Raw genomic sequence first — 17917 nt, forward strand, 5'->3', positions numbered from 1 at the left:
TTACCCTTGCGAGATTTAATCTTGCTTAGGCGGTCCATCAGCTTGGCACTGACCTTGCTGTCTAGCTCGATCTTGCCCATGTTCTTGCTAAAGTCATCCTCGCCTTCGGACTCGGACTCGCTAATGTCGCTATCCTTGATGCCCGCCAGGAGTGCGGCCTCGTCGATCTCGCTGTCGGATCCCTCGCTGTCCTCGTTGGCTGCCTCGATGTCTTCATCGTCACCGCTGATGTTGTCCTCCTCCTCCTCCTCATAGTCCTCTTCACCGCTGTCAGAGACATCTTCGATTGCAGAGTCGTCGGACATTTCGTAGATCGTCTCCTCGATATCTGAGCCATTATCCTCATCAATTTCGGAATCTGACATATCTTCGTCAATGGGGGCCTGTGTCACGGATCCCTTCTTCTTATTCGGCACGGCCTTCTGTATGGGCTTTGGCGCAGCCTTAAGGGCAATCTTAGGGGCAGCCTTAGGAGCAGCCTTAGGGGCAATCTTAGGGGCAGCCTTAGGAGCAGCCTTAGGGGCAGCCTTCTGTGCGTTCTTCTTGCCTGCGGTGTTGTTGCGTCCTGGTGCCATTATTTAATTTGAATATATGTACACTGTATGCGAATATATATTTATATGTGTGATTTTAGTAGGAAAAAATATGTTTAGAGAAGCACAACAAGGATGGCTGCTCAAATATGTAGAAATAATCATACATGCTTAGCACTTTTTTTTCTTTCTCCATTCATTTTTTTTAGAGTGAGTGAGGAAGAAAAAAAAACTCGACTGATGATTAAATCTTACTCGATTGACTATTAAATAATCAGCACCAGCAACGTTTTTGGGTTCAACTGAAATCGAGATCGTAATCCACTAATTTTCTGTTTACTTTTCATGCTTTCAAGCATTTACATGCCACAACAGCGTGTTGGTCATAAATTCATGAGGGCAAAAAGACGCACTGCAGGCACAAGTGTGATGGCAAAATAAAAATAATAAAAACAAGTTTGGTACGATTTTAAGCTAAACTATTTCATTTTTTAACTTTCAATTCCGTTTTCATTTTACATGTTTCTCTCATGTCCTAAATTATATTGCTGTGAATTCCTATTCTTAATTTATTTTTATTTTCACTCGCCGCACACTACTTCTTAAAACCGCTCTACGGAATGTCACCCTTTGGAGTTGAACATACACCCAGCGAGCAACAGAGCGCTCGGCCAGCGCGCCTGCCATACACTACTGCGGCCGCCGCCGGCAAACGGGGAAACATATCTTCCAAACTGTTTGACGCCCCTGGTGATGCTTTTGACGATATCGATGATTTGAGCGACATGGAGGGCATGAAGTTCAGCAACTCCGGCCGCCGAACCGATGCAAGTGCGCCCGCAGCTAGGGACAAAACCCCAGGGACGCAAAAGTTAGAATTATCTCATATTGAGAAGGCCGAGAGGTCGAACAACAGGAGGGGCGTTCGCGACTTGTCCTTTAACGAGCAGGCCTACACAGGACAGTCTAATTCAGACCAGCACAACCAGCAGCAGCCTAGAGACAATACACACGCATCGTCGAGCTACCGGTCTTATCAAGTGGACACTGACGCAGCGTCTACAACTACTTTGATAAAGAACCCATCGTCGGGCCAGTCGGGCAGCGCCGGGGTGGTCGCAGAGACACCGGCATATAAGCCACCTCCACACCCGATGCAAAGCTCCACAGCGTCCGCTCGCTGGAAGCACCGAGGCCGACTGGGACTGGCTAAGCCCAAGCGCGGAGACTCGGCCTTGCTATCCGATGATAACACACAGGGCGCCGATGGGGACGCTCCCGGAATGAAGGCTACAGATAGCTCGCACGACTCGCTGGATTTTATGAGCGGCCTTTCGAGCTCCATAAACAACAAGGCGTACGATAGATTTACCCGCTCCCCGCCACCCGTGCTCAACTCATCCTATGCAGGCAGCGTGGACTCGGAAAGCCACCGCAACTCGTTTCTGTCCATGGATGAGGGCAGCGCCGATATGGACAACACCTTTCATTTATCGCGGTCGCGGAGTAAAAACCAAAGTGTATCGAGTACGGGTTATGCGCCCATGCGCGGTTTGCAGAGCATGGCCGGTGACATGTTTGCTGGGAGCCGGTCTATGGATATCAGTGATGTGTCGATGAACAGCAACCCGAAGAGCCGCTCGCCGTCACCAAACTCCAAGAGCGCATCCAAGGTGTCCAGCAATGGCGGGATGGCATCTCGCTTGATGAATATGGATGAAGCGGGCAGTGCGGGTAAGAATTCGACTGATCCCCAGGCCCCCGATAGCGCCGAGTATAAGGGGACATCGGCCATGCATGGTGGTGATGCGGAGAGACGCCGGGAGATGTCTCCATTACTCAGTGGGCGACGGCGACAGATGGCATCGCCGTTGGCTTCGGCATCGGCGTCAGCAGAGAACATCAACCAGAGAGCCGCCTTGTCGACGTCACCCAGATCCTCCCGCATATCGCCAAACTACCCAATGAAGCCAATGGCCATGCAAGAGATGCGCTTGGCACCGCATGGCGAGTCGGCCGTGGATATGCCCGCGCGGTTCCAGCAGTACGAGAAGCGCATAAACGGGGACTTGCCACATTACATGTCCCTGCACGAACGGCCGCGGAACCAAGGGAATGCTCCTCGCGGTGCAGATTCTGGCGCTCCTCTGGTTGATAGCAATCGCAGTGGCACTATTTCCCCTGCTTACGCCGACCAGCATTTGATGATTATGCCCAAGGTCCAGCACCATCAGACGCTGCCATCCAGATCTGGTAATGTGGGGGACGATGGGCAGCATCCATCAAGCGCCTTTCCACAGCCGGTGCTTAGGGATGGAGGGCGGCCAGAGTATCCTGGTTCTGGCTACTCTTCGCCGAAACAGGTGCCAACACGCAGGCCGCCTGCTGAGAATAACTTTGAGGCCTTTCGAAAAAGTAGCCCGATACTGCAGCAGCAGCAGCAGCAACAGGCGGAGATTGATAATGGCGCTAATGCAGCTGGCTTGCGGAGCGATGAGCGGAATAGGCTGTCGAAGACCGAGACGCTGGTAGAGGACAAGGCTATTCTGCAAGAACAATATTTGTCTGCCCGGGTATTGGTGTCCCAGAAGCAACATCAACTGCAGCCGCGCCAGCCGCGCCACACGCCGCCCGAGATCCCAATGCATGGTTATCCGACGCCGCAGAACTCTCAATTGGAGCCTGTATCTGCACCTGTGTCCGCATCTAAGCCCTTGCCTCAACTCCACCAGCAGCAACAGCATCAACAACACCAACAACAGCCAGTGCAGGCTAGCCAGTCTGGCATGGATCCAAAGCGCAAGCTTGTCATCAACAACCGAGAGTACCAAAAAATCAGCATTACTGGGCGCGGTGGCAGCTCCAAGGTGTACAAGGCAATGTCGTCCAAGCATGAGATTCTGGCAATCAAACGCGTGTCGTTCTCGCGCGCTGACATGCAGTCCATCGCGGGCTACGTCAACGAAATTGTTCTTTTGCGCAAGTTTGAGGGCAACCCGTACATCATCCAGCTGTACGACGCCGAGATTAACAAGGAGCGCGGGCTGCTGCACATGGTGATGGAGCTGGGCGACACCGATCTGGCCAATGTGCTCAAGCGGCAGGGTGAAGTGGCACTGGGGATGAACACGATCCGGCTGTACTGGGAGCAGATGCTGCGCGCCGTCCAGGCGATCCACGACGAGCGGGTCGTTCACGCCGATCTCAAGCCGGCCAATTACTTGTTGGTCAAGGGGTCGCTTAAGCTCATCGACTTTGGCATTGCTAAGGCTATCGGCAACGACACGACCAACATACACCGAGAGAACCAGATCGGCACTGTCAACTACATGTCCCCCGAGGCTATCAAGGAGACCAACACAGATAACGGCAGGCGGATGATGAAGCTCGGGCGCGCTAGCGACATTTGGTCGCTTGGAATCATTCTGTACCAGATGTGCTACGGGCGCACACCCTTTGCGCAGCTGGCGCTATTCCAAAAGTTGGCGTCCATCCCCGACCCGAATTTCACCATCCCGTTTCCCAAGTTTATGGCCGGCTGCCAGCAGGTGGGAACGGATAAGGACCCCAACGCAGATTCGAACCCAAATAATTCCAGTGGCACGGAAAAGTTCCCGGTGCCACTAGATCTCCTGCGAGTGATGAAGAATTGCCTCCAGCGCGATCCCGACAGACGCATGACTATCCCCGACCTTTTGATTGACCCGCTTCTGTGTCCACGGGCGCTAGATGAATTGCTTCCACCAGCCATGTCGCAGATTATGACACTGCTAAAGCGCAACCCGCAGGTACTGGACCAGTGGGACGTGTCGGAGGCACAAAACGAAAAGGTGCTCAAGTCCTTAGTGCAAGCTCTGCACCAGCAAGAACAGCAAAAGTAATAGACAGCTTTTTTTAATATTTTTCTTAGTTTAATGTACCGTTAAATTTCTTTGCTACACACTGGTGATTTGAGTTGGTTAGTTGATTGGCTTTTTGGTTGGTTGATTGGTTGAACTACGTTTAATTTTTTATTGTCCCAAAGCCTTCACCCCTTTTTCGGTCTCTTTATATTTCAACCTTTTCTGCTCTTCAAACTTTCAAACTATAATTTGTCCAGTTCTTCATTTTAACAGCCAATTCGTTTCACAATGCGCAATCCTTACGACGAGCAGCAGACTCAAATTCTAGCCCGCATCACCAACAATGTTGTCAAACTAAACGACACTCTGCTCGAGCTCAACCAAAAGATTGAAGAGATAAACGAGATGAACAGCGACCTGGTGGCCTTTTCAAATATTTGGAACCACTACCAGCGTAACGCAAACCTGTATCTGGCCAGCACAAACAGCCTTGAACCCGCAAAAGCCAGGCGCTAGATATCCGCAAAAAAAGTGGCGGCTGCAGCGGGGTGCAAGCAAGCTATGGCAACGATGACTAAAATTATTCTGCCGATTGCGTGATGCGTGTCGCTCTTTTACCCAACATGAACAGGTGAGTGCTGCTTTTTTGCAGCGCGTGTCATTTGTCGATTTACCGCCTTCGTCTTTTTTTCGACCTGTTATTTTTATTCAATTGGATAGTTCAACCCACATTCCTCTTTCTCTTATTTTATTTTTTATTTTTACCTTATTTTCTGTACTAGTCACTTTTGACATTCACCAACCTTTTTTGAATAATAATAAATGCGGGCCTATTTTTACGACAACACTGACGCCGACCAGCGCGAGCTGCACGACTCTGGCATCCCTGTGAGCATCGAGAAGCTCAACAGCATCGGTGTATTCTACCGCCACCTTGATGGCAATTCCGAAGAGCAGCAGGCAGAGGTTGAGAAGCTGTGTATTGAGCGCTCATACAAGAACCGCGATGAAATTAACATTTCGCCGACATTGCTGCCCAACTATGAGGAGAAGATAAAGACGTTCTTCAGCGAGCATATCCACGAGGACGAGGAGATTCGCTTTATTATGCAAGGCTCAGGCTTTTTTGATGTTCGGGACAAGGAGGATAGATGGGTTCGCATTCTCGTCGAGGCTGGAGACTTGCTTATTGTGCCGCCGGGAATCTACCATCGGTTTACGTTGGACACGTCCAACTATATCAAGGCCATGCGCCTGTTTAAGGAGGATCCCAAGTGGACACCAATTAACCGCCCTGAAGCTGATAGCAACCCATTCCATTTGGATCATCTGAAGGCCATTGATGCATCTGGATGAGCATGCATTTTTTGAGTATATTTTCTTGCGCAATAAATATCATTATTTAACGATGGCCAGGTAAATATATAGACATATAATTCCTATATAATATTAAATTTCATCACGGCAAGTTGGAATATTAAATTTAGACATGTAACTATAACCAGATATAATTGCTAAAAAAAGCATTATCTAACTGCCCTGGTTGTACTTCATGCTCTCGACTAATTGTGAGAAGTGGCCGTTCTTGTCAGCGAGCAGCTTCTCGGGCGTGTCAAACTCTGTCTTCTGGCCGTGGACCATTACTAGAATGCGATCGCTGTCCATCACAATGCCCTCGATCCACGGTCTCTTGTCAGAATTTTTGTTATCCAGAGGCTTGACGTACTTCTCTGTTTGAGTATCAAGAGTATCGTCGATTTGGCCCGCACGAATAGCCGCCCAGACTTTGTCGTCAGTGTACTCGTTAGCCGGATCAAAATTGTCGCGTATAATACCCTTGAACAGTGCCGGGTCCTGCGGAATGATGACAATGCGTGATCGCAGGTCACGATAGCCGATGGTCGAATGTCAACGCTGTCGATGCTGATCTGGCCGTTGGCTGGCTCGACCAAGCGCATCAGCGCGTATGCGATTGAGCTCTTGCCTGCGCCCGTGCGCCCAACAATGCCAAGCTTCTCACCGCCTCGTGCTGAAAAGCTGAGCCCTTTGAGAACCAGATCCAACTCTGGGCGATAGCGCATGCTGTAATCGCAGAACTCAATTACCCCATTGTGCGGCCAACTGGGTTTTAACGTTGCACCATCACTGATCACCGATGCCTCGCGCTCCAGCTGCTCAGTATAAATGTAGTAGCGCAAAAGTGCCTGAATTTGGTTCTCAAACTTGCCGGAAATGTTATTTAGCGCGTTCACATGATGAAACACGTTTAGGGACAGCAAAGTCATTATCTCGATCTCTCCAGGAAGTACAGGAGCGGTAGTGTAAAGATGACGACGGATACTGAATAGCAAGATCCTGCTGTGGATGATCTCGACGCAAACGGTAGCCATCACCTTGCGCGAACTGTCCAATACACGAAAAATGTGGCCAAAATGTATTTCGCTGGAAAACCTAGTTCTTAATCGGTCCAGGTATACGTCGGCGCATCTGTGAATCCGAAGTAACAATTTGTGTTGAGATATCACTTCTGAGTAACTTAAGATATTATTATAAAGATACTGGTTTAGAATCCGCGGGAACCTATCTATATCTCTGAATAATATTTTGGACAGTGCAGTTAGGCCAGCTAGCAGCAAGCACAGCAGCAAAATTGTTGGCGAAAATCTTGTAGCCTGGATCATTGACGAGACTGCCAAGAAACTTTCAAACAAAATAGTATTTCACAGGGCCTTTGGAAGGTTTTTGGATATATAAACCCGACTAGCCATAAACATTTTCATCAGTTCAAAGGAAGAGAGAGTCTCTCGGCAAGTGTGAGTGGCAGTGAGAGAATACTGCTGATAAGCTGGCGACGCATTTTCTCTGCAACACGTTTGGTCCACAAAACCTTCCTGATCCACGCCTCAAAATAATTTAGCTGCATGCAAACAACTCCTACCAGCGCGTTGACAATTAAGTACCTGCTCATTGACTGGTGCATCGTGTTGGGATTGCTGTCGACCATGAGGCTGATTCGCAGGTTTTTGACGTAGTATATCGCATAGGCATTGGCAAGCTGGATCAAGGCCACAATAGCAACAGCCCCGTACCCACTGAGCTTGATAAACCTCTATAGCTGCCAAAGCTTGAACGGTGGATCCTTCAGCTCGGAGTGAATGGTAAACTTGCCAGATTCAGTGTCAGCGTTGCTGGTTGAAGCAGTTTCTGTCGACAAATCAGGGATGTGCTCATCTGTGTTGACAGCAGACACAAAACCAACCGGCTGCTGCTCAACGGCACCAGATGCTCGGCGTGGGTGACTAAAATACGCGTTTTATCGCCAATGATGCCGCCAGATGTCAAAATGCGCTCGACAATGAGGCGCTCGACCCGCGCATCGACAGCCGCAAGCAAGTCGTCAAATATGTAAACGTCCGCCTTTAGGTACAGCGCCCTCCAAAATAATTAGCAAAATAATTAGCAACAAAATACATATTCTACACCCTGCATATATTACATGTATGATACACGTTTGCTGTGAATATCCAATACTTACCTCGCTAGTTCCAGTCGCACCTTTTGGCCGCCAGACAGGTTAATGCCATTGTGGCCAATCTCTGACAGATCACCAGCTGCAAACTGCTTGAAATCTTCGGACAGAGCGCAGGCTTCCGGCACCTGGTGCATCCATTCCTCGTCGTACTCAGCGCCCATGAGCACGTTCTCGCGGAATCTGTTGTTTATAATGTACGGTTCCTGGCTGACATAGCCAATATTACCACATACGCGGCCATGTCCACCGATCATGGGAATCTCGCCGCACAGCCCTGAAAGGAGTGACGACTTTCCACCGCCAATGCGTCCGATTATCGTTACAAACTCGCCAGCCTTGACTCTCAGCGTGATCGGATCGAGTGTAAATTTGTTCTCGCCCCAGCTGAAAGCACAGTTGTCAAGTTCCACCACAACACCGTCCTTGGATGTCTCTGACACATGTGCAATGGATTTGGTATGTTGAGCATCAACAAGTGTCTGCATAAAAGCCACACCCTCTTTGATGTTGATAAGTGCCTGTCCAGTAGTACCAATTGTTTTGGCAAATCCAATGAGCGAGTCGATCGAGTCCACTAGCAGCGCAACACTGGCATACGGCATTGGATCACTGGACATGCTGAAGAAGATGATGATTGTCAGCGCCGTGGAAATCTGCGAAACCGAGGACCCGACAACCTTGATGATATACTCCAACACATACCAGAATACTGGCAGTGTGTATTCCGGCAAATCTAACTACGACATAGCGCCCATGAATGTATTCTCCCAGGCATAGAACTTGATTGTGCAGGTGTTGCTAGATATGCTGAAGTATTCTTCCTGAAACCTGGACATCTTGGTCATTCCGTTCAGCCTTTTCAGATGCTTAAGCTTTGCAAATACCAGATAGGCGAGTAGCTGGTGGCCAAGTGCAATTGCAACTGGAATGACGGCACACCAACCGATATGTCGAGATATGATCCAAACATTGAAAATATAAGTGAGAGTCAACCTGAAGGTACTCAGAAGGTTGTCTATTTTTGCTGAGATACTATAAGCTATATTTAAAATATGTGAGTATGAGGGGAATTTGCAATATGCTGTAATGTACAACTCTTGCACCTTAAAATATAAAACCACAAGCATTTTTCAAATAGCAACTTGTATAATTTAAAAATGTATCCATCAGCAAGAGTGGTGAGCAATAAGCAGCTGCCAGGCAACGAGCAGAATGGCCAAGCTCAAGTAGTCGATTTCATTTGAACTGCCAATGGTTGCAAGAATGCTAACAAACAGGAGCCAGCGCCAATAAGTAGCCACTTTGATTGATTAAATATTTTTCGTTCTAAACGCACTGATTCAACAAAAGATTCAGCATGGTTCTATTTAGAAGACCTCTACGTTGGGTCAGACACTGCTTTTTTGATGTGCTTGCTAAACTCGTTCTCAAATTTGTGGTCGCACAAATTATCAGTGGAAAGGCAACTACTGCGCGCGAGCCTGGCAAGAGTAAACCCATTGAGGGCGCACATGCCCTTGAGATGTAACAAAATGGTGGTTTTCAACTGCGAATCCAGCACATACCATGCAAGCCAAAGGTGAATGGCTGTGCTGGTTGCAGTTGCCAGCAGGGTCATCAGCAGCGGCGACTGGGCAAGTCAGTAAAGCCTGGCCACATAAAGGCAAGCGAGCGCATTGCTGCTGCTGGTGCTCAAATGGTTCTATAAAAACGTGTAGTTTCGACGAGCTAATAAGCAACAATTAAAAGTGAATAATGAGGTGGTGAAAGAATGAGAAGAAAATGTAGGTTAACTTGAGCAGGGTATTTTTATTCTGGTTTTTTGGCACAATGACTTAGTGCAGCTCTTATTATAAAATAACTTTATGTTGAAATACATAAGCTTAATTTTTTTGATAATCTGATACTCGAATGTCACCATTTCTTGCCAAAGTTTTTTCGGGAGTAATTAAGCAAGCACCTGCAGGGTTTGTTTTTATTACCGCCAAAAAACTACACCTAAATAAACAAGCAACTGTAAAAACATCTTATTAAAAATAAACTTAGCGTTCTTGCATAGCAATTCATGTATATTCACCCTAAACACCAACAACCAACAACCAACAACCAAATTTCTATTATTGTCGGTGTCTAAGACAACGTGAAATATTGAATTTGTAAATAATAGTTATTTTTATACTTTTATTAATGTGTTGCTTCTGCATTTGTATACTTGAACCTAACATAAAACGCATGTCTCTCTTTTAACAAAAGAAAATACATCTGACCAGCAAGACTTTTATATATTTGCACAACCAATCAGGACTGCGAATTTACACTGTTGACTGCAAATACCTAAGACTGCAATTGCTATTGCAAATTGTAATTTATGCAAATACACACAAAGTCAGTTTACAATATAAATGTGTATATACTGCACACTAAAGAGCATAGGCAAATATGGTCGAATACACAAAATAATTTTGATATTATTATTTACTTTTAAACATCTCAACTGCCTTAATATTTAAAGATGTATTATAAATATAACAGCTTTTAGAATAATACACATTTGTCGATTACATTTTAGTACCAGCAAATATTCAAATCCAATGGTGAGGCAATGCACATATAATAATTGTTGTATTACTAATATTAGTTGGAGAATCATTGACAACATTATATTAAACTTATTGCAATACTTTATTAATAATATTTTGAGATTTATAACTAATCCAATAACTAATTATGCTTATTGTTACTTAATACACATGTTTGGTAGCTTCACAGCTGTGCTGAGTTGTTTTATATAATAATTTAAAAGAGAGAAAATGTATTTATTAAGCGAGATATAAAACAAGCAAAAAAAACTAAAGTTGATGAATAAGACTAATTCTCTACCATGCCACCTTGCCTGGTATGGGCTTTATTGTAGATATGGATACATGCCCCTATAACAAAAATTATTTTAGAGGCGGCGAGGTTTGGAGTTCCTCAGACCTGGGTCTAATTGCCTGGTGATGGAAGTGTCCACCAAGAATGTTAGTAAAACTTATAAACCCGAACACTTGATCTGCTAACTAGAGCGCCAATTGTGGCCAGATAGCTAGCGTGCATATCTGCCGTCCTCATTGCCCTTGCTCACCGCTAATTATGTAGTACATTGTTTCTGTCTTGTCGCGGATTTGGTAGTCGGGGTGTTTGTTGAGATTGGAGTTCTCATCAACAATTGGCATTTCTCAGGCGTGAAGGATCCCCTCATTTTCCGTTCAATCTGTAGGTTGCACCGTCCATTGTACCAGTTGTGCTGTTTGTCTATAATCTTATTTACAAACACCGTTGCTTGTTTCTGCGTGACTCCCTTGAAGTTTCTTGACCAGCGTTGTGTACATGTACTCTGTCAGCTCCTGCCGGCCGCGCCTCATATCCAGGTCTAGCTTCTTGTCCTGGTAACGGACGTCCACACGCTCCCTGAGTTCCTCCAATATGTCATGTGTTTGTCTTAGATACACCTGAAGTCTGTTGTCCGTCTCAGCCGCGAGGTCCGACAGCTGGGGTCCCAAAATTGAAAAATTGAAAAATTGTGGGCAATATATTTTTTTGGCCCACAACTGCCACAGGTTTTGCCAATCGTACTGGCAATCATGAAACCCCCTCCCATTTTTTTCTGCGGCAGTCATTTTCTCACCCTTCATAAATCCAATAACTCGTCACCTTATAATTATACTCTTCCAATCATTTATTTTATTTCACAAACCCCTCCAAAAAAATATACAAAACATAACTATGAGCGCGATACCAAAACATGTATCCTCCATGGCTCCTCGCAGTATGCCAACAGGACAACGCAACGTTGTCAGATCCAACGATTCGGCCTCATTATGGAACTGTACCCTTTCCCCAGGATGGAGTCTGGACGAAGTGCAAGTTTTGCGCAAAGCCCTAATGAAATTTGGTGTCGGAAACTGGATGAAAATCATAGAATCTGAATGCCTCCCAGGAAAAACCATCGCCCAAATGAACCTACAGACACAGAGAATGTTAGGGCAACAGAGCACGGCCGAGTTTAATGGCTTACATATTGATGCGTTTGAGGTTGGCGAGCTTAATTCGAAAAAGCAGGGTGCGGATATTAAGCGCAAGAATAATAGTATTGTTAATACCGGTGGCAAGCTGACCAGGGATGAGGTTGAGAAGAGGAGGAATGTGCATAGGGAGGCATTCGAGGTGGCAGAGGAGGTGTGGACGAGTATTGTGTTGCTCAAGCTGGATAACCCGTTGCTGCTGCTGGACAGGAAGCGTGAGGAGCTTAAGGGGTTGAAGGCTGAGCTGCAGGATGTGCTTGATCAGATATTGGCTTTGGAGAATAGCCGGGATGATGACAAGGACGACAATCAAAATACCTTCTTGGGTTCAGGTTCAAAGCGCCAGCGTGAATAGAAAATTTTTGGCATCTGCTAATTTATAAATATCAAAAGTACATATGCATTTCCTTTATCGACTTTAGCTAAATTAATAAGGCGAATAGGTGAATAGGTGAATATGCATGGCTAAGAGCATTAATGTTTTTTAGGCTGGGGAGGGGAACGACATAGTGGCGCGTGCACCCCTCACAGCGAGTGTGAAGTGATTGAGCTCGCATGCAATATTTGCAAGTAAAAAACTATCATTCGGATTTGGAAGAAAAAAGTGCAAGAGCAATTGTGTGTGTATTTATTTTAAAAATGAAGTATGAGAAAATAAAAAGCAATGCAATGCATGAGCGCAAGAGTGCAAGTGCAGAAATATCTGAATTTGAACTGGGTTTAAAAATGTTTTAAGAGAAGCAATTGCGGAGTGCCTGAACTTGCGTGTCACTCAATAGTTGTATCTTAAATCCTCCCATGTGTATTGAGGGCTCTGATGCTGCTGGTGGTGCTGCTGATGTTGTTGCTGCTGATAGTGTTGCTGCTGATAGTGTTGCTGCTGTTGTTGTTGCTGCTGATATGGGGTGTGACTCGGGTACGCATCGTGGGATGTGTATTCCGAGGGCGTTGGCGACCCAGAGCGATACGATGTGGAAGAATAAACCGACCGCGAGTTGTCCTCATACAATGGAGAGCTAGGCCTGGTGCGGTTAATATTGTATCTCGAGGGACCAGGGCCATTTCCAAAATCAAACGATACATGGCGAGCTGAATACGCAGGCGGCTGCGATGCGGAATTCATATTGTAGTTGGACTGCTGGGCATAGCTCTGCTGATGGTACTGTTGCTGGTAGTTCTGCTCCTGTAGCTCCCGCTGAAGAGGGGGAGGGGAGTAGTATTGCTGTGGTGGTGGTGGCGATGGCGACCGATGCGGCAAGGAGTGGTAGCTTGCGCCTGGAATGACAAATCCGCCCGGTGAGCTGGGCGAGGCAGGCCGCGCCGACTGGTATGTGCTACTCCAGCTTATCTGGCGATGCTGCTGGGCCACATTAGGGTCGACAAAGCCCATTGGGGACGGGCCCCAGCCTCCCGAGCTGGCATTGCTGTTGTGCGACGTCATTGGCAAGATGAAGCCGCCGGGGTCTCCAGGCATAAACTGGCCGCCGCTGCTGTCACTATCATACTGGTGCTGGTTATGTCGCCGTTGCGAGGATAGGTCCATAGACTGTGCGTAATCGGAATGGTACATTGCTGTTTTCTGTGTATAGGCAGGTTATTAAAAAGAGAGAGGGGGGATGGACGGATTGGGGATTTTGAGATAAATATTTGTTGAAATGTAAAAAAGTTTTAAAAAGAAAAGACATTTGCAAGGCAGGTTGGAGATAACTTCAATGTCTTTTTATAGGCGTCGACGCTGCCTCCGCCTGCCGCCACCTCCATTTTGAAAAATTGAATAAAGGCGGAAAGGTCCGATGGCTGGTAAAAAAATAGTTTCCATTGAATAAATAGGGAAACAATCAAGAGAAAAGATCTATCAGAAAATCGCAAAATGGATAAGCTGAAACCTCCCGCCACTATCTCTCAATACAAATGATGTAATGTGCCTTTGGAAGCAGAAAGAGAGCAAAAAGCGCAAATCAAAACGGATCTTGTGCCGCAGCAGCAGCAAAATAAAATTTACAGAGAACACTAAATGTAGGTATGGAAAAATTACGGTCATAAGAATTGACGTATGTATGCGTGCTTGCATTTTTTTATTTTCCGAGTGTGAACAAAAATTTTTTATTAGCCTTCTTATATGTCACCAAAAGAAAATCCCAGGGCACATGAAAAACGGTCAAGTTGGTCAGACACGTATCATATGTTCAACAATATTTTCTTTGATGTTCTGGAAGACACTGATCTCCAGACACGCTCTCTGCTACGCGTTAGAAATGCGTAAATAAAGCTGTATAAAATGGTAAATCTTTGGTCAACAGACTTTATATTTTTTATTGCCCTTATTTGCCTTATTTATGTTGGTTTGAATCTGATTATGCTGAGTATACAGCCACTACTCAGTGTAAAAGGGTTGGCCTTGCATAAATACACTTACACTTTTATTTATTGTTTGATTGTTTGATTTTGTTCAGTTGATCATTTGACGTTCAGAAGCAAAGAAAATCATTAAATTTGTCCGCTCGAATTTGCAACATGTGTTTGCCGTGCAGGCGAATGACACCTACAAGCCGTATTCTCCGGCATAATTTGCGACATATTCTCCAAAAAATGGGACATTTTGCTTTTTTTTATCGATAAACGAAAATAAGAATACTTGATGGTGACGATAAAATGAAAAACAATAATTTAACTTGGAAAAATTTAAAAATATTTAATCTACAACACACAACACAAAGTAATCAATGGCCTTTTCCTCCTTTCCTCCACGCACAAAGATCATGTTTTTGGTTTTGACGCTGACCATTCCGCCGTAATCACGGCCATCAACAGTAGTTGATGCAGCGTAAATGGGCTCGCTCTTCTTATCCTGGCCACAGACATAGGGTTTTCCGCCAACAACAGCTTTGAAGGTGAATTTGCCTTGAATAGGAATCCATTTGAAGGCGGTTACCGATCCGCATAAAATCTCGTAATCGCGGAACAAGACGGCTCTGCCGTTGCACGGTGCAACCAACCCGCCCTTGGATGCAATGGCCATTCCGACTTGTACGCTGTCTTTATATGTGGCGCGGCCGATGTAAATGTTCCCGTTCTTGTATGTACCGCTGCGTATCGCGTCAGTTGGAATATGGTGCTTTGTTCTACATAAATTTTGTACTCAGCTAAGATAAGGCATTGTTAGTTTTTTGCTCGAACGTGCGCAGTTGAAATAATGTGCTAGTTCGAAAATATGGAAATAAGAGGTGCCTCAAGACTGGCACGTGCATATGTAGCATTTGCCGCCATGCATAGCCGCAGCCTTTAGGTCAAAGGATGTGTGAATTTATAAATATGGCTGTGCGCGTCATATATTAAAATATCTTTATTTTTGTCGGGAAAAAAATTAGTGGAATCGGCGCGAGAAATTATCGTGATAGCCCTGAAATAGAGAGAAAGAGAGGGAAAGAGAGAGAAAGAGAGGGACGGAAAGGGACGGAGAGGGACGGAAGAGTAAAACAGAATGTTTTACCAAGGAATTGGAATAGGAGGGAATGGAAATTAAGTATAATGAAAGAAGAAACGTTGTGCTTACGATTTGTTCACTGGTTCCCAGCGAGTGCTGCTATTTTGTTTCTTCGGGTATATGCTTGGGCGAATAGTCGGAAGCTGGGGGGAAGTTGCCGTTGGAGGCGGTCTCTGTTGCTGCTGCTGCAGCTGCGGCGGCCTCTGTTGCTGGTTAGCGCCCATCCCGGGCGTGCTGGAGTTCATCAAAGGAGGCCTCTGCTGCTGATTTCCATAGCTACCCATATTGGGTGCGCTGGAATTCATCGGCGGCCGCTGGGAGGAAGAGATATCTGTAGAAGGGGGAAGGTTGGGCCTTTGCTGCTGATTCTGCTGTAGCGGCGACGGACCAAAGTTACTACTAGGGTTACCACCATATCCGCCAGGGCTGCCGTATCCGCCTGGACCGCCAGGGCCTCCATATCCGCCCGGGCTACCAAATCCACCAGAACCGCCAGGAGGACCACTCATCGGAGGGTAAGGCCCGTTGTTAAAGGCACCAGGTTCTCCACCATAGCCACCAAAACCGCCAGGACCTCCACCGAATCCACCTTGGAACCCACCAGGCCCACTCTGGAATCCGCCGGGCCCTGGAGGGTATCCGCCAGATACAGGAGGGTATCCGCCAGATACAGGAGGGTATCCGCTGCCGTAGCTGCCTCGGTGAGCTGGAGGATAGCCGCTGCCACTACCACCAAATCCCGGAATGGCAAAACCGCCAGGCTCTCCAGACTGAATAGGACTGCTAAAGGCGCCTCCAAAGGGTGGTGCATCGGGCATGCTGAATCGCTTGTTGCCGGCACCAACCGACGGGTTGTTTATATCCGAGTGGTTGTTGGGCCGTGCATTTGGTCCGGCGCCGATGGTGACGCTGGGCCCCGCACGGTCGCTGTTCTGGGGCGGATAGCCGTTGTATCCGCCTCCCATCGAACGGTCGGTTGTATCCTGGGGCGGATAGCCACCGTAGTAGTTGCCATTCGGAGGGTACATGTTTGTATTTTGCCGCAAATGAAAGAGGTGTAAAAATTAATTAAAAAAATTTTGGAAGAAAAAAGGGAAAGTGTGGAACGCAGTAATGAGAAGAGTTTATATAATACTTCTTACAAACTATAAAAAATATTATTTAAAAGGATTTTTTTATAAAAAGTGAAAGACAGGCTTTGTGCAATAAGAAAATAAAAGAAAAAGGATGTGAGAATTGAAGTGTGCAAAAAAAGGGGCGGGAGCGAGACTCGAACCCTTTATATACGATTTTCAATTCCATTCCCCTCAACTGAAGATTGGGGATTGGTGTGACGAACATGACGACAAACACAAGGTATTCCGTTGGAAGCAAGGGGCGAGGCACATGTTTGATTTGTCAAGCGAGCAAAAATAAAAATAAAAAATAATTGCTCGGTAGTCATGAAGCGTTAATTTTGCTCGAGGTGGGTGTTTTTACAATTGTTTCTTCCCTAGTTCAAAGTCTTCTAAAAGGCGCCTTTTTTTATTGGCAAAAGAAAATGGAAAAATGGAAATTTCCATGTGCCTTTCTGGCGCTGTTCGATACCCTACCAAAAGCTGCACAAACCAAGCCATTTACAGCCGCTTTGATTATTACCCCCATTTATTGGATTGGAAATTAAACAGGAGTGTGGGCGGGCGGGCGGATTTCAGGAAGTCATTGTTACTAATGTGGCTGAGGGCAACTCACATTGCTGGAAAAGAGTGAAGAAAGGGTAGCAGTTAGAACATTCCAAACTACAATGCTCCGTTTACATGTTGACGACTTGCAGTACAGCCATGACCCAGCTGCTGGATATCGGTCTGCGTTTTTTATTTTCTCGCCGAATATGCGCTTGGTGGCTGCGGATGCGGCGTTATGCCTAAAAATAGAGCGAACAGTGCACGCCCACCTAATTGCCTGGTCTGGTGCATATCCCGTGACTGCTATGCTCAAGTAAGAGTGATAAGAAGCAAATTACACGCTCGCATCGCCTCTTTTTCCTGGCTGCTAATTCCACTCATTGCTGATCCAGTGATTTGATTGATGGGGATTGGGCGGAATAGGGGTTGCGCGCCAAACAAAAAATGCCCGTTGTGCGAAAGAGTGCGATTTGGGTTCCTGAATGCAAGCATTTCGAAATTTAATTATTTTTGAATTTGTGCTCATCTCGTTTTATTTTTACACTCAGCTTCTTTCAATTACACACACAAGCTCTATTTTATTTTCTTTAATTGACGGCTTTTTCGAAAATGGCGAACCCCAGCAATGTGTTGGTCATGGACCTGGGCACGGGTTTCGTGAAGGTGGGCCACTCGGGAACGAATTTCCCAGCACACGTTTTTCCATCTGTAGTCGGACGGCCAATGCTGCGGGCTGAAGAGGCGACCACAGTGGCCGACGTGCCCTATGAGATTAAGGACATTAACGTGGGCGACGAA

The 17917-nt window shown here is 46.3% G+C and overlaps 3 protein-coding genes across 3 annotated transcripts; all 3 read left to right on the forward strand.

Annotated features, from left to right (window-relative positions):
- Window positions 1-4663: 4663 nt before the first annotated feature.
- BX661DRAFT_148532 (DASH complex subunit Dad4) lies at window positions 4664-4891 on the forward strand (the record flags this gene model as incomplete). The annotated part of the gene is made up of 1 exon (XM_051533217.1): window positions 4664-4891. The coding sequence occupies one exon, from the start codon at window positions 4664-4666 to the stop codon at window positions 4889-4891; it is 228 nt and encodes a 75-aa protein (XP_051388395.1).
- A 9320-nt stretch (window positions 4892-14211) lies between these two features.
- On the forward strand, window positions 14212-14673 carry BX661DRAFT_191743 (uncharacterized protein). The gene has a single exon (XM_051537688.1). It carries the CDS (start codon window positions 14250-14252, stop codon window positions 14412-14414), a length of 165 nt encoding a protein of 54 aa, XP_051388396.1. The 5' UTR covers window positions 14212-14249; the 3' UTR covers window positions 14415-14673.
- A 3055-nt stretch (window positions 14674-17728) lies between these two features.
- On the forward strand, window positions 17729-17917 carry BX661DRAFT_148522 (uncharacterized protein; the record flags this gene model as incomplete). The annotated part of the gene is made up of 1 exon (XM_051533216.1): window positions 17729-17917. A coding segment is annotated over one exon (189 nt), but the record flags the coding sequence as incomplete, so codon positions are not given.

The sequence above is a fragment of the Kickxella alabastrina genome (assembly GCF_025024165.1).
Source record: "Kickxella alabastrina strain RSA 675 chromosome Unknown BX661scaffold_133, whole genome shotgun sequence".
Taxonomy (NCBI): domain Eukaryota; kingdom Fungi; phylum Kickxellomycota; class Kickxellomycetes; order Kickxellales; family Kickxellaceae; genus Kickxella; species Kickxella alabastrina.